This window comes from Mastigoproctus giganteus, chromosome 6, assembly GCF_048544385.1.
Source record: "Mastigoproctus giganteus isolate SK-2022 chromosome 6, ASM4854438v1, whole genome shotgun sequence".
Taxonomy (NCBI): Eukaryota; Metazoa; Arthropoda; class Arachnida; order Uropygi; family Thelyphonidae; genus Mastigoproctus; species Mastigoproctus giganteus.
In genome coordinates this window covers 35867119-35888302 of record NC_143580.1, presented here as the reverse complement: position 1 = coordinate 35888302, position 21184 = coordinate 35867119, and the positions used below count along the sequence as shown (strand labels likewise).

General features: G+C 37.4%; 1 protein-coding gene across 3 annotated transcripts in view; it reads right to left on the bottom strand.

Annotated features, from left to right (window-relative positions):
• Window positions 1–19512, bottom strand: part of icln (chloride nucleotide-sensitive channel icln) — a 133051-nt gene extending 113539 nt beyond the window's left edge. Inside the window, exons 1-2 of one of the 3 annotated variants that reach the window (XR_016547049.1) lie at window positions 19368–19511; window positions 2622–2774 (exon numbers count right to left, since the gene is read on the bottom strand). Coding sequence is in view for 2 of the 3 variants with exons in the window: in XM_090375068.1 (XP_090231194.1) it covers window positions 2622–2740 (119 nt within the window). In the remaining variant the exon portion in view is untranslated. Of the gene's footprint in view, window positions 1–2621; window positions 2775–19367 lie in introns of all 3 variants that reach the window. The other 2 variants (XM_090375068.1, XM_090375069.1) reach the window with 2 other exon arrangements.
• Between the last annotated feature and the right edge of the window lie 1672 nt (window positions 19513–21184).

Sequence of the window (21184 nt, the reverse complement as noted above, 5' to 3'; positions counted from 1 at the left end):
GTACTTAGAAGGGTTGTTTGTGAGAAAAAGATCAAGCGTATTGGCTGTATGATTAGAATTGTCCGGTATTCTTGTAGGTAAATGAACAATCTGTGCTAGGTCATTAGTAATTGCAAAAGCCTCAGCATCTTGACCTGCTGGGTCGGTGTGACTAGAAAATGGAAGCCAGCTGGAGTTGATCAGTGGAGTTGGGAGAACGGTAGAGACAACAGATGAATTTGACACAATGAGGTAGAGAAGATCAAAGGGAGGAGATTCCAAATTGCCAAGTCTCTGACAGGGAATATCAGAACGGACATATGCACAAGTACCACCTATGAGGCAAAAGGAATCGTACAGCGAATAATTTGGGCATCTGAGATGAGCAGTATTGAATCAACCGATAACTAAGTTTTTGTCAGAAAAAGTACATGGGGTTTGGCAGACTGCAAGTGGAAATGGACATCGTTGAGATTAGAATTGAGACCACGTATATTTGTGAAATGAATTAGGAAGTGCTTGGGAGGTTTAGATCTCTTCGAAGATAAGCTTGCTCTATTAGTTTGACAATTCATGGTGTATTCAATAGTAAGGAAAAGTGGGTGGGACATGCTGTATGAAGTAATGAAATTTTTGGATATGGCGTACACATGGTAAGAATATACCCAAATCCTTGACATAACGTGGCCTCGACAATGCTCCCCGCATACACACTTCTCTGACTCCCTCCAGTCACTATCTGGAAGAGTAGAGGTAGCAAGATTATACACTAGCTGATCTGGAAGCCTCCTAGAGCATTACCAATAGGTTCGGTCTGGTGTACAAACTAGCGACCGGCCTGCGAACACCATTTTAGAGCTGTATCCTCGAAATGTAAGGAATATTGGATCTTGCCACGACGTTCATCATAACCTCAAAAGTCATCAATCATACTGCATGATGGAAGAGATAGGGAAGGGTTGACTGGAACTTAGCTCTAGAGACTAAACATGGGTTCCACCACTTCAAGCCTCCAATAAGCAAAGTGGTGGTATTGCATCGGTTGTGAGAGTCATCTACCACCTAGTACTGCCTGGTAACATAGAGGGGCGGCTTTCCTCCATGTGGTGTGGGCGCCACACCTCGACCCCTGCTTACGTTGGTTCACACCTGGGTGCTCACCCATCATGTTCCTGTGCATGGAGGTTATACCCAGGATTACTAACAGTCCCACCACCGTGAAGGTGCAAGCAGAGGATTTGGCTGTCACAGACCGTCCGGACTTCGCCGAAATTGGGTCCACTTGACTTGAGTGTCAGTGTCACCCGAATATCAGTTCCATCAGCGTTTTAGACTCCCAGGTAGCATGTACGGCTTGTCTGGCATATCTGAGAGAATGTCTGTGACAACCTCAAGGACCACTGACAAGGACCACACACTGACAACAGTCCATAAAAGTTCCTCTGATCCACACCTGGAAAAAAATGTGCTGCTATTATATAAACACTACTGCAAAAAAAATGTTCAAAATTACACACATTCATATACAGTGGATTCCGGTTATTTGGGCCACCGGTTAATCGGGGCAGCCATTTATTTGAGGTAAATCTTAAAAAACAGAAACCAATCGAGAACATAGCCAGGGTTTACTTCGCTTAATTGGGACAGCATGCCGTTTAATCGGGGCAGGAGACTGCAGCACCGGAGATTACCCTACGATACCACGTGGTTCGGTCGAAATTCTGGAGGTCACAACCATAAAACAATAAAAACAATTAGCAGTCACCTGTTTATTGGGTTTTTCTGTTAGTGAAATCTATCATAAACGGACTGTAAACTCGATCTTACTGAATTTGCGATAATACCGACAGCTGGAATTCTGTGGGTTATTATGGTGAAATGTGTTTACACTTCCATGAAATCTTCAATCATATAAAAAAATCAATTTCCAGATCTTCTCTTCATTCCTATTTTTAAAGCTTTGTAACTCGTTACTCTGTTCTCACTTGCACATACCGTTTTACTTGCAATTTGTGTGTGCTGTGTTCTTTGTTATTGATTGCTTATCTTTTTACTGTTTTAAATTTTAACCCCCACCCACAAACAGAAATGTCAACTAGTTTAGTTAGTATGTACATATTACAGTGCGTATTGATTATTCCAATTATCATGTATATTCTTCCGATTTTCACGTATCATTTAATTTTTTAATTGGTAATGTAATAAAGGGTAAATTTGTGCTTAATATATCTTTGCTTTTATAGCCTGTGTATAATATTCCTCCTATTTTCGCTAATTAGAATCGCTGTTTAATAGAATTAAAATTCAATTCACAAACGTGATCACAATGACCGGCGCTTACTGCACATCGTATAATGAACGGTACTTTACTATGGTGACTCCATCGTAACGTGATTTGATTGTACAGTGAATCAGTTGTAAGGGGGGGTACATTGTATTTTTAACTATTTACGTGAAACTTTGGATAATTTGGGCAGCCGCTTAATTGGGCCAAAATGCACTAGTCCCGATGTGTCCCAAATAACTGGAATCGACTGTATTTAAAAAATAACAATAAATAAAGTAAATTGTACTGGGAAGTTTCTGATTACATATAGATTATCAAGTATTTATTATAAAATATAATTTCCTCTTAATATTACCTTTCTGCTATATATAATGTTCCTTTACCCAAGTCCCTGGACTGTATATGTGCAACAGTGTTTGGTTCACAATGTTTTATTCCTTCAGCAGGTGGAGGAAATGTCGTAAGAACCACCATTTTTCTGGCTGCTGGCTTGTCTACCAGAAAAATCCTGTAATAATAATAAAAAAAAAATTAAATCCCTAATATATTAAAAAAAAGTCATAACATAAAACTGTCTTTGCCAACATTATATTATGTTTATATATTTTTATTTTCAGAATTTATATACTTAAACATAAACTTACTACCCATAAATATGGGTAGAATAGAATGCAGAACAATTGTAAAAATCTGCCTTTAGCTAGCGGGTGGTCAATTGCTGGAACAAACTTCCATCTGTCATTGTGGAAGTTAACAGCTTAAATAAATTCAAGGCTGAACTAGACAATTTTTGGGACAAATGGGATGTTTTTATTTTTCTTTTTTTGGTTGATGCTATATAAGCTTGTTTTCTTACATCATATGCCTCTACTAATGCTACTATTAGAAACTGAACCCTGGTATTTTATAGTATCTCCATACACCTGAATTTGTGTCAAATAAATATGGCATGAATTCAAGGATTTTTTTTATGTAATCTTAGGCCATTACCAAAGCAATAACTGTGCTCATGCTTCAATCATGGCCATAACACAGTAGATAATGGCTATACTCTCTTACACTGTACTGAAATGTATGAGCTCAATTCCTGTTGCCAGTCAAAGTTGAGAAATACTTTTCATCAGGATTAGGAGGAAGAACTTCTGGATATTTTTTTTTTCATGCTGTAGACAAATTAATCAGCCTTGGATAAACAACATTGTGTAATCTTTTCTCCCTGTATTGTGGCCTTTTATCTTACAATACAGGTAACCCTGTGTAGAGCACATGCAATTTACGGATGGCCATAGGTACCTTACCTTAATGTAAACTCAAAACTTATGATGAAAGTAGCAGACTGCATATCATGTTCTAATGTATACCCCACTGGCTTCAATTCAAATAGCGTGTGTGTGTGTGTGTGTGTGTGTGCGCGCGTGCATGAGAGGGGGCAGGGAGATGAATATGGCTGAACTGAGCATGTTCCTCAATTCCATTCAGATCTAATGTGATGAGCAGTCACCACATCAACAAGATGTAAATGTAACTATTCACAAAGTGACTATCACCTTTAGGATAGAAATATTGCACAAAGTCTACATGTTTTTTTTTTACATATGCGCAACCTTCTACCATTTCAGTTTACTCATATGTCCTTTCAGGCATATTAGTAAGAGATGTGGGGGCACTGTTTCCATGGCTTCGATCACCCTCAAAGAGACTAACAAAGAAAAAAAAAAAAAAAACCAAGTATCTTTCTATGGATCGAAGGGTGATTCTGAACCTTGGCCTCCTTCCCAAATCCTGGATGTGCCACTGATTAATAGCACAGACAGCCACTATTTTCTCATCTTGACACAAGTTTGGTTTGCCAACTATGCTAATGGTGTTTAATATATAGAAGGTTGACACATGTGAATTACTAACTTGGATACCTGTTGGCTGGTTTCATTTTTAATGGCACACTGGCAACTTAAGACTTAAATATATATGTTCTTTTCACTATTTCAGTGCAAACAGGATAGGATCCCTAATTTAATGCTTTGGTTGGGCAGTACATGTATTATTTTAATTTTAATTAGAAATAAAATTAGACTAACTTACAAATATTAATAACTTACACTGTCTACTTAAATCATCTATATTAGACAATCTTAATACAATCTTTTCTCAGAAAAAAAAAAAAATCCTTTGTTGTCAAGAAAAAAATCTCTTTTTAGTATCTCATCATCAAGCAGGCTGCCCAAATTCTAACCAGAAGGTGATAATAGTTACTTCTCCAACACAGGACTACAGCCTATATGGCTGACAAATAAGTCTCAGGCTTTCTGGTACAGCAAAGTTATCTTGAGTTGTCTGTTATTTTGAGTTGGCATTGCAGTTGTAGTTTGACCTGAAGTATATATAAGTAGCATGGAATTTCCTAGGCAGCTTAGAACTTGAACATATATTCAAGTCCTAAGTTGCCAATGCACCATTAAAAATGAAACCAACCAAAATTTCTATATTCTTGACATATAGCAGTACATCAATGGAAGTCTTGTGTAAGGATGTCTGCTTTTCAGATGAAGATAGCTGCTGGAAATATTCCCCAAGTCAAAATCAATAGAAATAACTGTCTATTAAAAAAAAAGTAAAAAAAGTAAAGTGCAGCCATTATCAACCCACTGCAGGATGGAAGCCTCCTCAACAATTCATGCTGAGGGAAATGGACCATAATCTACCACGCTGGTCCAGTGCGGGTTGGCAGATCGACCGTATTCAGCAGTCACGGGCTTGAACCCCGGTCTACTCAAACTGTCTATTAACCTGTTGGCAAGTACATATATTCCACCCCAATGCACATTTGCATATGCATAAAAATATCTATATTCTTGAATGTCCATCCACTGCACATAACTCCTAGTAGACAGATTTTATCATTTTTTTTCTCTCAGAAAACTTAGTTATTCTCTATATTGCAAGTGTAAATAAAGTGAGACCTCAGTAATCCTTGGTGAATGGGACTGAGACTGCCTTGGATAATAGAAAACCAAATATGTCTTCAATTTTTAGGGGACTGGGATTCACTCATTACTGTACATTACTTATATAATTGTAATAAAAAATTCATAAAGTATTGTTCATATAATTGCAATAAAATTTATATATGGAGTAATTTAAAAAAAAGTTTTTAACTTATTAGCTTGAAAGCTTGATGTATTTTATAAACCAAAGACAGTAAAGCTGATAAATTTAAATTTCTATTAGAATTATATTGTGGATATTTTAGTATTCCTCTGGTGTTCACTTTTGATCTCTATCATTATTTTTTAATTGGAAAAGTTTAACTATAAAAAAAAAAAATTCTTTACCGTACTTACTGCTATGGTTACTTTCCAGAGTTTTGGTTTCCTTTTTTTTTTTTTTTAGCCTACTTCATACTTTGATCATATTTGATTTGATCATAAAGTAGTTGGGAATTTTTTTTTTTTCTAATAATAAGACAATTGTTTCTAAAAATGTTTTTTCAATCTTATGCATTATGTCAGAATTAAGAATAAAATTTTAAAGTTTCCCATTTTAAAATACTTTTTGCCTTTCCTCCCCAAAAAGTACTGATTGGTGAAGGCATGCTGCTGTTTCTATTGTTTTTTGCACATCCATTATATAGTTAAACAAAATGCAGTTCAACAGTATGCTTAAAGTGGGCATTATATGTAGTATGCACTAAGTTAATAAATTTGTAATTTTATTCTCTATTATGGAAATTAATAAAACTGTTTATAAACAAAATTCTAACTGCACCTGCTGATAAGTTTACTTTTTTCCCTTTTTTTTTAGTACACTGTTCTTGTTATTATTTACACTGCACATTAGCATCTAAGGCCTGTCACACTATTATATTACATGCACGCAAAACATCCTGGTTGGTTTTTATACTTTCCAGAAAAACTTTTCCAAAAGATTAAAAGGGTCACTGTCAAAAGGGTCACTGTTGGTTGGTGGAACAGACTTCCATCCCTTGTGGTGGAGGTTGATAGCCTAAATAAGTTTAAGGCTCAGCTGGACAGGTATTTTGAATGAACAGAGGGGTGAAGTGGAAGTGGGTTTTTTTTTTTTTTTTTGGTTTATGCTGCATAAGCTTGCTTTCTTGCATCAAATGCCTCTACTAATGCTAAATGCTAAAAAAAGTTTAAATAGATATGTAATTAGCTTTGGTATCTGAACGGCAGTTTTTGTTTTCCAACTAGAGCACTGGTTAAGAGTTGACATATGAGCTACACATTATCACAAACAATTTAAAAGTTTATCTGGTGCCACCCTTTTCTTTTTTTTTTTTTTGATTTGGTCAGCTAGCTTGGATAATTGAGGTCCTACTGCATGTTTTGGATGACTGGGTATTACATAAAAAGAAATATACTGAAAACTCGGCAACACTGTTTAAGTACACACTGGCGTTCAAAGAAAGTGCTAACCCCTTAAAATTGTAATTGTCATCTGAATAACGTAGGTATATGGCAATATTTCTTACAGATTGCATCAGATAAGTGATATTGTATCAGCTGTTACTTTCAGCTATATAAGCAGGCTCTACAAGAGTTGCAGTCATTCCTTGACTGTGTCAGGATGGTGAGTTACATGCAATTGATGCCACGAAGAAAGAGTGCTATTGTTGCTTTACATGAGGAAGGATGTTCTTCCAGTCATATTGCTTATAGAGTGTCTTGTAATCAGTCGACAGTGGTAGATTTCTTTCCAAACTCAAGAATACTGGTTCTGCTGATAGGAAAAAAGGAACCAGACGCAAACGAGTCTCTACACCAAAACAGGACCGCATTTTGAAGTGCTTATGCCTTAAAAACCGTAAAGCTTCTTCATCCGAGCTGAAAAGAGAATGGGAAGAACATACAGGAGTAGTAGCAAGTGCAGTAACAGTCAGAAGACGCCTCTTCAAAAATGGACTAGTAGCCCATCATCCTAAGAAGAAGCCCCACCTCACACAAAAAATGAAAAAGGACCAATTAATTTAGTGTAAGGGGCATGTCAAATGGAACCCCTGAGCAGTGGAAGTCAGTTATTTTCTCGGATGAGAAGAAATTCAACCTGCATGGCTCTGATGGAAGACAAATGATTCACCGTAGATGTGGTGAAGAATACCATCCAGACTGTATGGTGTCTACAGTGATATTCCCTACCAGCCAAATGATATGGGGGTGCATTTTGTATCATGGAGTAGGTCACTTGCAGTTTATAAAAGATTCCATAAATGCCACTGGATACCTGGCTATATTAGAAGGGAAACTGCTGCCAACCATTAGAGACCATTTCAACCTGCCAACTAACTGCACCTACAAGACGACTCTGTTTCTTGTCATCGGGCAAAAAGTGCAAGTATGCACTTTTGTAGTTACTTTAGCTTCATTTCTGCATTAGAGGTTCAACAGTAATGTGTTTACATTTGTTACAGGTGAGAAAATGGTTGGAATAACGGTCCATTACAACTCTGAACTCGCCAGGAAACAGCACAGACCCGAATCCTATAGAGAAATGTTGGTATCGTGTAGAATCTGCAGTTGTCAGAAAGAAACCAAAGACCCTTTGTGAACTTCAGGAAGCCATAATTAATGTTTGGAACCACAAACTATCAGTTGATTATCTTCAGAAATTGATCTTGTTATTTTTTATTTTTTTTTTTGGCACATAGGCTTCTGTGGTCATAATGCACCTCCCAAGGTTTTTGCAGTACAGTAAACCCCCGGTATTCGTGGGAGTTACGTTCCTGAGAAATGCCGAGAATACTGAAAACGCGAATACTGAGTTATGGCTCCCATAGTAATAAAGGGGTTCCGTTCCAAAGTATGAAATATATAAGAAAAACTAGTCTAAAATTTTGTCTATGTATGTATTATGTGTACCTTCATAATATGACTATGTACATAGACAGTACATAGTGAAATGCAAGCATAAGGCATCGAAATGAAAATAACAAACAATTTAATATTAAATGTAATATTTATTAGAAATTTCAAACAAATCTTTCAAACCAGCGCCTATAGCTAAAAAACTTATCCCGCCAGTGCTATCACCAGTTTCGCTAAAGTGTCGATAAAGGAGTTTTGCCTTTTCACGAATGATGAGTGAACTTAACGGAATTTTATTTTGAGTTCGGTCTTCTATCCACAGATTTAAAGCTTCTTCCATTTTTTTTCTAATTTAACATCACGAGTTACAGAGAATTTTTGAAGCAATTAGCGTGTTTTCACGGACACTATGGCGGATTTTTTCTTCCGATTTCTTGATTGATCATACCATTCACTCATTGATTTTATAATGTTTTGCCACTGAGGAGACACTTTCACCATTAGAAATTTTATCTAATAACTCAATTTTATTCCCTAATGTCATCACCTTCTTTGATCTTTTCACATTTCCCTTGTTATTCGTAGCCATATTTTTGTTCGGGTTAGAAAGAACTTCTCCACAATAAAGTCACTTTCTTCCATTAACATGCTTGAAAAACTCTGTTTTACACCACAAAACGGTAGATTTATCACTTTTGTAAGCATATCAATTTATAAATTGATAAATTTATTCAAGTTATAAGCATATAAATTAAAAGCAAACGACGAACCCTTCCATGACAAGCGCAAAACATATACTGAACAAGGATTAGCGAGAAATATCCACGCTCGCGATTTTGTCACCCCCTCCCCCCACCCACTGAGCACTGTTTTGAGCGTGAAAGATAATTCTAGCCACGCCCATGTTTTTCTATGGCAGAAAATGTTCACGGCGCTTTAAAATTCACATTTGTTTTTGGTTTCATTTTATATTAAATCAGCGACCACGAATACAGATACCGCGAATAGCGGGGGTTTACTGTACTTTGATCCAAGCCCGAGGCGGGAATCGAACCCGCGACCTTTGGGTTGCCAGGCAGGCACTTTACCCACCCGGCTAGCCCGGTCGGCCCAACTGATCTTGTCAATGCCTTGACAGTGTGCTGCTGTCATCAGGGCCAGAGGCAGTTAAACTAAATATTAGTTTGCACCTGGTGAACTTTTCATTTTTTTTTTTTATGTAAAATGGTATAAACTAAAGCAAACTGAGGGCTTCTGATAACATTTCAGCCATAATTGTCATGTTTACCAAAACTGTTGTATAAAGGTTGCAAATGCTCACTTTGGAATATTTTTAGAGCACCTGTCAAATATTACTTAGCTTTGCCTTAACTATTAATAAATATCATTTGTTTATATTTCTATTTGTGATGCTAGTCAATGTAACATACCATCGCGAGAAAGGGTTAGAAATGTGAGATTCCTAGGTGATGCACTTTCTTTGAACACCAGTGTATGTTTCATAGTCCTTGGGAAGCTTTTAAGGTCAGGTAAATTCTACAGCACTTAGTTCTTTCTCCGCCCCCCCCCCCCCACAGAAATCTATATATGTGCAGATGAATGTATGTTTTGGGTATTAATTGAGATGGAAGTCAGATCAACATCAAATTTTTAGCATATGTATAATTGGTCCCTGGGGAGGTTTCAGGTCCAATTCTGTAACCATAATACCACCCAGCCGCTTCCCCCACCAGAAATCTAGATAAAAATTTAAAGTGGCATTACTAGAAAAAAATACAGTTGGAGTTATATTAAATTTTCAGCATGTTTTGTTGGTCTTTGGGGAGGTGTCAGTCCAATTCCATAGCCCCTTTTTATTTCCCCTTAGAGAAACACTGTGATAAATATTTGAACAGCAGCTCTTAGATCCAGCCGGGGCCATGCCGAGCCATTTTAGTACCTGAGGCAAGAATGAAAAATTGTGCCCTACTTTAATCATGGCAATTATTTAATCTTTCTTTTGGTGCCCCTTTCAGCTTTTAATCTGAGGCAAGAACCTCATTTGCCTCACCCTCGGCACCCTCACCCTCTGGATTCAGCCCAGTATTCACTCAGTATACTTGGTAGCAGAGGATACCATACTCTCAGAAATACATCTTTTCCAGAAATTATCCAACTGTTCTGAAGTCAGCACATCAGCAGAGAGCATTATAAATCAGCAAGAAGATTACATTTCACTTGTGAGGGAACACGTAGCAACAAGTTTCAATTCATTTTTGTTAATCAAATTTTAAACAAATACATAAAATTTTTTAATTTTTACGTGTTTTTTTTCAAGTTCTCTGTTTTCAGCTAACATTAATATGCTATATTTCAGCACTTAAATTTCAAGGAATTTCTTGTGATCCAGCTATATATTCATATATCCATGTATATGATTTATTGGTGGATCATGAGAATTTTTCTTGTATAAATGCTTTACTTATCATTAAGCATTAAAACATACTACACAGCTTCTACCAAAACCTGTGATGATTTGGGAGGCATTTAGAGGCAAAAATTTCTTGAACTATTTTTTTCTTTGAAACCTAGTTTTAGAAAAAATAGTACTTAGTTTTGTAATGTCACTTCCTGTTTGTTAAGAGAATTTTTTCTCTTATAAACAATGTATTTTTTTTATTTTTGCACATTCTGGAAACAGCTTTAACAAGATGACTACATAAATGAATAAAGAGTTATTAAAAACCAAGTTATTAATGATTGACATATGTTCAAAACACAGGTTTTTAAAAATTGGAAAACTCTACTGCATAAATAGTAGTATAATTGAAAACGTTGCTTTCATAATCTCAAAATACTTACATCAACTGTTTTAAGTGGCCACCTTGAACCTTAAGCCATGCTTGGCTACATCACAAAACAGATGCACACTTTCACAATTACCCCTGCAGCAGATGAGACAAGTCACATAAACAGAAGTGCCACTGAACTGCAGGTAGAATAATATTTGGGGGGGGGGGGGGGTAAAGGCAAGAAACAGTTTAAAATGACACCTAAAATTTCATCCTTGATTCCAAAACTATACTGGATAACAAAAACAAGTAATAGCAACAGCAGTCTTGTTATCCAAAAAGAATTTCCTTCATCACCTCACTTCCACTTTTGTTTTGAAAACAAAACTCAACAAGAAAATTAAACGCAGGCAGTTCACAGAAAAATGGATTTTTTTTATGTATAAACTTTTACAACTCAAAATAGGAACTGATGCATATCAAAATTGAAGAACATATTGAGCACATATTACAATCCACACTGATAATATATAATACAGTAAACCATTCCTTTAAGGTTATGCTATTAGTTAAGAAACACCTAAAATCCAAGGAAGTGAACGTCGAGTCAGTTTGGTGTGACGTAAGCATTGGGAGATCAAAATTGAGAGTACGAACGTGCTATAGGCCTAATGACTCTGATGAGTATAATAAGAAAATGTATAGGGAAATAGAGTGGACCAGTAAATCAGAGTCTTATAATGGGGGATTTTAATTTCCCAGATATTGACTGGAATTTGTGGGTTGGTCACTCACACACTATCAAGGCTTTTGGGGATTTATTGGATGATTGTTTTCTACATCAGCATGTTCGGGATGCAACTAGAGGGAGTAATACTCTTGATCTGATTATCAGTAGTGATTCTTCATGCATTAAGAATCTGCAAATAAAGGAACCACTATGTGGCAGTGATCGTAGTGTGCTGAAGTGGGATTTACTAAAAGAGGTAACTACCATTAGGGGTAAAGGGAAGGGTTTTTGCTTTTGTAAAGGCGACTACGATGGTCTGAGACAGAATTTAAATTCTATACAGTGGGACCAACTGATGATGTTACCAACAGCAAATTCAAAATGGAAGGCATTCAAAGAATTTACCTTGGAAGCTACTAGGCTTTACATACCAACTAAGAAATATTGTTCAAGGTTTAGGCCTAAATGGATGTCAGATGAACTAATCAGACATATGGCAGAGAAGAAAAATGCATGGGATACATATAAATTTAATGGGTGACATGGAAGCCTATGATAGATATAAGCTGGTCTGTAACCAAGTCACAAAGGAGATTAGGCAGGCAAAGGCAGATTATGAGAAATCCTTGGTAAAGGATGCAAAGAAAAACAGAAAAGAGTTCTTTACATATGTAAATTTTAGAAGGAAAGGGATGAATCAGATTGGTCCACTGGATATTGATGGTTCAACTGTTGATGACCCTGCTCAGGTGGCTAACAAACTAAACGAGTATTTTGCATCTACATTCACACATGAGCAGTTATTCAGGAAGGGGAGTGCCAGAGGTGAAGTAAACTCTGGCAGTGAGCTAGATGATTTTGTAATAACTGAGAGGAAAGTGGAGGAGAAATTGTTGAGGATAAACATAAAAAAGGCACCCGGGGTGGATGGGATCTGTCCAATTATATTAAAGGAGGCAGCAAAGGAAGTAAGCAAACCCTTAGCCATAATTATGAGAGCTTCTTTGGACTCAGGGGAGGTACCCATAGACTGGAGATGTGCAAATGTGACCCCAATTCACAAAGGAGGATCAAAGGCTGACAAGTAATTATAGACCTGTGAGTTTAACTTCTGTTCCAGGAAAATCAATGGAAGCACTGGTTAAAGAAGCACTACAAGATCATCTAGACAAGACTTCGGTTATAGCTCGGATACACCATGGTTTTGTTAAGGGAAAGTCTTGCCTAACCAATTTGATTGGATACTATGATGCAGCCACAAAAGAACTGGATGCAGGGAATAACTTTGATATTATATATTTGGATCTTAGAAAGGCTTTTGATACTGTTGCACATGGAAGATTTCTGCACAAATTGGAGCAGTGTGGCATTGGAGGCAAATTGCTGCTATGGATAAAGGGAAGGTTAAGGGGGAGAAGACAGAGTGGTAATCAATGGACAATGCTCATCGTGGACTAATGTTATTAGTGGAGGTCCTCAGGGTTCAGTGTTGGGTCCATTGTTGTTTTCTGTATTTATAAATGATATTGATGATGGTATATCAAGCTTAATGTCCAAGTTTGCAAACTATACAAAGGTTGGCAGGGTTGTTAAGGACACTACTGACAGTATGCTGCTGCTGCAACAGGATCTGGAAAGGTTGAGCAGATGGGCTGAGAGGTGGCAAATGAAGTTTAACATTGACAAATGTAAAGTTCTACTAATGGGAAACAGTAACCCCAGAGTAACGTATCAACTCGTCTGTGGTACTACACTGATAGTGGTAGAGAATGAAAAGGATCTGGGGGTAATTGTGCAGGCAGATATGAAGTTTTCTGAGCAGTGCAGATGGGTGCAAGAGTAGCTCATGGTGTCTTGTCAATGATATACAGGAATTTTTCTAGCAGGGATAAGGAGGTGATAATTCCTTTGTATAAAGCAATGGTCAGACCACACCTTGAGTACTGTAAACAGGTCTGGAGGCCTCATTTCAAGAAGGATGTAGAGCTGCTGGAATGAGTACAGAGAAGGGCAACAAGATTAGTGAATGGAACAAAGGGTTGCTGTTATGAAGAAAGGCTTAAGTTTTGCAAATTACAGTGTCTGGAGACTAGGCACCGGCGAGGTGATCTGATAGAGGTATATAAAGCCTTGAATGGTTTGAGCATGCTCAATGCTGATGGGATTCTTCCTCTTGCTTAGAATAATTACCTGAGAGGGCTGTTGTTATTGTTGTTATTTGGTTTTTAGGAGCATTAGCAACTAAGGCCATACTGCTCCGGAATATGCGGTGGTCATTCCTGACCTTTCCTCATCCTCCGTATTTGGTGGTGACGGGCTTGAACCCCGGTCTAATCAAGAAGTGTGTACTATGTACTGCTGCTCCTTCCCGCCTGGCTACAGAGGCTCCCACCTGAGAGGGCATAAATTCAAATTGAGGAAAGACAGATGTAGGAGAGACGTGCAGAAATTTGCCTTTACAGCGGGTAGTTGGATGGTGGAACAGACTTCCATCCCTTGTTGTGGAAGTTGATAGCCTAAATAAATTTAACGCTCAGCTGGACAGGTATTTCGAAAAAATCGAGGGGGTGAAATAGGAGTGTTTTTTTTTTGGCTGATGCTGCATAAGCTTGCTTTCATGCATCATATGCCTCTACTAATGCTAACAGAGAACCATTAGTATCTTCAGAAATAATGGACAGCATCTATATGGACTCTGTGATGTAACTCACTCAGTATAACAAAATCCAGCCAGTTGCCAAAAAAGGCTAACAAATCCCTCCCATTCAATTATTTTCCCACTGCACTTCTATTCTTTCAAAAGTAATGGAGAAATAAATTAACTACCAACTCCTAAACCATTTAGAAACCTTCCATATGACCAGTGGTTGCCAGTATGGATTCAGTCAATGTATATCTATTGGTGATACACTGGGTTATGTTACCCATCTGTCAACAAATTCTCTGGCTCTTGGCATTACTTTTCTTCTAAACACATATTCACTCTGTACAAATCTGAAATTTTTTTTTCTGTTTATTACTCCGGCACAGCAACCAAGTCAGTAGAGTTTACAATAAATCATCAATACAAATATTTGTATTCCGTAGTCACGGGCTTTAACCCCGGTCCACTCAAGGAAATCATCTCTCTCTCTCTCTCTCTCTCTCTCTCTCTCTCAGGGTAACTTGGGATTTTTTTTTTTTTTGGCTGGTGCAGCATAAGCCTCAGGCTTCCTTGCACCATGTAGCTAATACTAATAATAATAATAATAATAACAACGTGTGCTATGCACTCTTGCTCCTGACCACTCAGCTACGTCAGGCCTCTACCATACCATGAAATACAGGGTGTCCCAAAAAGGTGTAACCAATTTTAAATGTTTATAACAAATGTAATTTTAATGATAGAAACACAAAACCTGCACAAAATGTGAGAAAAACAGTTAAAGTTTTTACTGACATTCAACATGTGCACCACTTGTCACACGAATAATATCTAATCGATAATAAAGTTTATCCCATGTTTTTTTCAAGGATGTCACGCTTAATCATAGTAATTGCATTTGTAATCCTGCACTTTAAGTCTGCGATGTCTGCAACAGGGGTCTTTGATGAATCCCCATAAGAATAAATCACAAGGGGATAAATCTGGTGAACGTGGTGGCCACGCAATGGGACCATCACGCCCAATCCAACGGCCAGGAAACTTATCATCAAGAGACCTCCTCACACTCAAAGCCCAATGTGGCGGCACTCCATCCTGTTGGAAAATAACCCTATTTGGCAGTTCATCCAATTGAGGATACACATAAAGCTCAAGCATGTCCTGGTAATTATCCGCTCTCTTTTCTTCTTGAAAGAAAAAAGGATCCAATAACACGATCAACTATGATGCCACACCACACATTCACCTTTGGGCTATCTCGCTGATACTCCAGCATGCAGTGTGGGTTTTCAGTCCCCCAAATTCTGACGTTTTGCTTATTCACCTTTCCAAAAACATGAAATGTGCACTTGTCTGTGAAACAAATCCGTGTCATTACACATTCATCTTGTTCCATTTTCTCCAACATGTTTGTATTGCTCATTTAAAATTGGTTACACCTTTTTGTTCGTGTGACAAGCACATGTTTTATGTCAGTAAAAACTTCGACTGTTTTTCTAGAAACAGTAAAACATGTTTTACTATTTCTATCATTAAAATTAGATTTGTTACAAACATTTAAAATTGGTTATACCTTTTTGGGACACCCTGTACATTGGCTAGCCGGTTCAATTTCCATATTAGCATTAGTAGAGGCATTTGATGCAAGAAAGCAAGCCTATGCAGCATCAGCCAAAAAAAAAAAAAAAAAAGTAACATAAATAAATAAAAATAACCACTTCCACTTCACCCCTCTGTTCGTTCGACATACCTGTCCAGCTGAGCCTTAAACTTATTTAGGCTATCAACTTCCACGACAAGGGATGGAAGTCTGTTCCACCTACCAACCACCCGCTGGCTAAAGGCAAATTTCCGCACATCTATCCTACATCTGTCTTTCCTCAATTTGAATTTATGCCCTCTCAGGTGATTATTCTGAGCAAGAGGAAGAATCCCATCAGCATTGAGCATGCTCAAACCATTCAAGGCTTTGTACACCTCTATCAGATCACCTCGCTGGTGCCTAGTTTCCAGACACTGTAATTCGCAAAACTTAAGCCTTTCTTCGTAAGAGCACCCCTTTGTCCCATTCACCAATCTAGTTGCCCTTCTCTGTACTCGTTCCAGCAGCTCTACATCCTTCTTGAAATGAGGCCTCCAGGCCTGTATACAGTACTCTAGGTGTGGCCTGACCATTGCTTTATACAAGGGAATAATCACCTCCTTATCCCTGCTAGAAAAATTCCTATATATCATTGACAATACACCATGAGCTACTCTTGCAGCCCGTCTGCACTGCTCAGAGAACTTCATATCTGCCTGCACAACCACCCCCAGGTCCCTTTCACTCTCTACCACTGTCAGTGTAGTACCACACAGTTGATACGTTGCTCTGGGGTTGCTGTTTCCCATATGTAGTACTTTACATTTGTCAATGTTAAACTTCATTTGCCACCTCGAAGCCCATCTGCTCAACCTTTCCAAATCCTGTTGCAGCAGCATAGTGTCAATAGTGTCCTTGACAACCCTGCCAACCTTCGTATCGTCTGCAAACTTGGACATTAAGCCTGATATACCATCATCAATATCATTTATAAATACAGAAAACAATAAAGGACCCAACACTGAACCCTGAGGGACTCCACTAATAACATTAGTCCACGATGAGCAGTGTCCATTGATTACCACTCTCTGTCTTCTCCCCCTCAACCACCCCTTTATCCATAGCAGCAATTTGCCTCCAATGCCACACTGCTCCAATTTGTGCAGCAGTCTATCTGGGCAGTGTCCCCATAACCTCTCTCAAGTTTCTAGACCACCATTCAAAGGAGTGTCATTTGGTTAATAAATGACCCGGCCCTTACAAAGTCCCTCAACTCTGTCTCTAGACGTTCTGTTTCTGCTGAATGCCTTTTCTATAGATACTTCCATGAACACTGTTCTTCTGAATTGACTTCTATAATTCCCCCTTTCTCTTCCAAAACAGTCTGAACATATTTTTACTGTCCAACTTCAAACTCACAGAAAAAAACTTTTCTTCTTCCTTTATTCCTTCAACTTCCATTTTCTGGGACAACTCCATTCACACATATTTCCTGAAAATTAAAATTTACAGAATTTCAAGTCTAATGTCAACAAGTATCTTCTTTCATCTTTTTAAACTTCAATCCACACATGGTACTGAAATGGGGTCTATATGATCTCATAAACACTTTATTGCATTTAAATCAAGTGATTGGGGTGGCCACAGCATAATTTGCAATATCCCCCTCCTGCACAGCTTAGAGGTGTGCTTTGGATCATTGTCTTATAATATAAAATTTCTTCTACAAAGTCTAAGTCCGGAGGATATTGCATTACATTCAAGAATATTTTTATAGCCTTCCTTCAATTCTGACGACGTCACCCAGTCCAGAAAAATGGAAGCAGCCACAAATCATGATGGAACCACCATAGTGCTGACCATACTATGCACTAAACAATATGGCACCATTTTTTTTTTTTTTAAGTAATTATCTCAAATTCTACACTTGGATCCAAAAATTTCAAATTTGGATTTATCTGCCCACTGCACATTATTCCGCTCTTCGATTGTCCACTGTTGATGGCACTTGGACAAAGTCATCGTTTTTTTTCGATTTTCTGGTTTTAATAATAATTTTAAAACCAGACTGCTACATTCCCATGAAGTCCTGCTTGTTTAAGACAAAGTTTTACAGTGGATGTATACACTAGAGTTTCTGTTCCTACTGAACTCAGCTCAGATTGCATTTGAAGTATGTCATTGATTGCATTTAGAAATCAGTGTTATGGTTTTAACTTGTGCTTCTGCTGTTACATGCAGTCGTCCTGATTGTGGTTTATCCATTAAACTGCCAGTCACCTTGAACTGTTGAATGGTAGTTTGTACTCCTTTAAAGCAAACACCTAGTTTTTTGCCAATACTGCTCATGGAATAACTTTCTATACACAGAGTTATAATAGCACTTCTTTTTTTCAACACTCTTACTTATTTCTTGCCACGTTTATCATGAAACATACAAAACTTACATTAAACACTTTCTAAGAGATGGGTGCTCAATTTTATAAGTTACAGCACCTACTCCTCAATTTATATAATTGCAAAACAATCTGGAATCTTCTATAATATTGAAACAATACTCCCACTTTCTAGAATCATCTAAAACTTTCTGCCACATTAGGAATCTTCTACATCTTTCAGGAATATTCTCAAATATTCTAGAAATTTAATTATTTAAATGTTATTTCAGTTTTTTGATTTTTATATGTAATAAAAATTGATAAACAAGTTGATCCAATTTTAATAAAAATTTTCAAAATTAATTGAAATGAAACAAAATTCCAAACTTTTAGGCTCCCACCTAAAAGTCTGTGCAGAAATCTGCTTTCAGCCAGTGAGTGGTTGATTGTTGGAACAGCCTTTCATTTGGTGTTTGGAAAGTAGACAATGAATAAATTTAAGGAAGAACTAGACATTACTGGGGGGGGGCTGGTGATGTGGGTAACATTTTATTTATTTTTTTTTTGGGTGATGTTGCTTTTTTTTGCATCATTTGCCACAACTAAACTATATGTTTAAAAAACTGGTGTAAATTATGTTTAGTACTTAAAAATACCATAAAAATGCAGAAAGTGTGTATCATTTTGGAATAACGTCACAAGAAGATGGCCATCTTATAAAAGAATTTATAAAAGTTTTTTTGGTGTTAAGTGTATATAATTTTTGTTTTGGAATATTTTTCACGATTTTTGCAGAACATAAGATGCCATCCGAGCAACCGGAGTATTTGTGTATATTCATACGCAAATGCATATTATACTTTTTTTCTTTTTTTTTTTTTTTCAGCTTACAAACTGAATTAATGGACCAGTTTTTAAGCTTCTGTAAAAGCATACAGGTCAATCCAAGAAGCATACAGTCAATCCAAGCATACAATCTAATACTTCAAAAGCACGTGAGATCTCTAAATGAATCAATTTTGAAAACTATTCGACACAGAGGTACTGTAAGAAGCGAAAGAGGTACTGTAAAGAAACTTAGCCTAAATGATGAAATGGCGGGGACATTTTAACTTATAACTCTTTCTTTTAAAAATTGTTGAATCGCGCATCACAAAATTCTCTGGCTACTTACGTATGAAAAGTCACACTAATAAAGTTTATTTTTAATATTTTATCTAAATAAAAATCACTTCACAATAACTAAAGCATATAACACAACACTAATGCACGCGAGTTACTAACACCAAAGAATTTTTCAACTTTCGTTACATAGCACCACATTACCCCACCTAGTGGCACGCATAACAAAGATAATAAATTTCGGAAAGTTTCATAACCTTTATACTCTCGTGCATAGTGGTTACGGTCTCTATTTCTACACCATGTGCAAATGCCATGGAATTGATTCTCAAGAGTAGGAATTTTAATAGGCATTTTCACACCGAGACCGACTTAGACAGTCTAAGGAGAGATTTGTTGTTGCAGTTTTGCACAAGAAATTTGGTTTCTTCATCCAGAACAAGCAAAGCGATATATTTCATATAGGGTTACCAAAGAAAAGAAACTCATCCAATTATAGTAGTAGTAATAATGGAGTCATGTCATGCAATAAAGCAAGCGTATGAGTTTATGTAGCATCAGCCAAAAAAAAAAAAAAAAAAATTTCACACATCCGATATCCCTAAAAGTTTGTCCAGTTCCTCCTTAAATTTATTTAAGGTTTCAATTTCCACAACGACAACAGATGGAAGTTTATTCCAGCAATTAAGCACCCGCCGGCTAGAGACAAATTTCCGCACACCTATTCTACAAAATGTCTTTCCTCATTTGAATTTATTCCCTCTCATGTTCGTAATCTAAACAAGCGGAATAATCCCATCAGAATTCAGCACGCTCAACCCATTCAAGGCCTTATAAACCTCAATCAGGTCACCTCACAGGTGCCTAATCTCAAGCTGCTGCAATTTTCAGAAATTAAGCCTTTCTTGCTAAGAGAACCCCTTCGTTCCCCTCGCCATTCTTTTTGCCCTTCCCTGTACACTTTCAAGCAACTCAGTATCCTTCCTAAAATGAGGCCTCTAGACCTGTATGCAGTACTCAAGGCGTGGCCTGACCATTGCCTTATACAAAGGGATAATCACCTCCTTTTCCCTACTAGCAAAATTCCTGTATATCATTGACAATACCCCATGACCGGCCCTGTCATCCTGTCTGCATTGCTCAGAAAACTTCATATCTGACTGCACAATTACTCCCAGGATCTATTTTCGTTTTCTACCACCCAAGGTGTAGTAGCACACAGTTGGTACTTTTCGCTGGGATTACTTCTACCTATATGCAGTACTTTGCACTTGTCAATGTTACACCTCAATTGTCATTTCTCAGCACCTCTGATCAAATTTTCTCGATCCTGTTGCAGTAGCACAGTGGCAGTAATGGCAGTGTTGCAGTAGCACACTGCCATTACTGTCATTGGCAACCTTGCCAACCTTTGTATCATCTGCAAACTTCGATATTAAGCCTGATATACCTTCATCAATATCATTGATAAATATAAAAAACAACAGTGGTCCCAGCCCCGAACCTGGGGGAACCCAAAAATAACATTATTCCACGAAGAGCAACGTTCATTGATTACCACTCTCTATCTTCTCCCACTCAACCATCCTTTTATGCATTGTAGCAACTTACCCTTATTACCATTCTTCTCCAATTTGTATAGCAGTCTTTCAGGTGCAACAGTATCAAAGGCTTTCCTGAACCCCAGGTATATGATATCAAAATTATTTTTTGCATCCAGTTCCTTTGTATCCACATCATAGAATCCCATTAATGGGATTCTATGACATGGTTACAATTTGCCAGACAGGACTTACTCGCTTACTCATCCCCTTCTGGTCAGTCTTACATAGATGTCACTCTGTCGAATGCAACATTCGGGAGATGCTT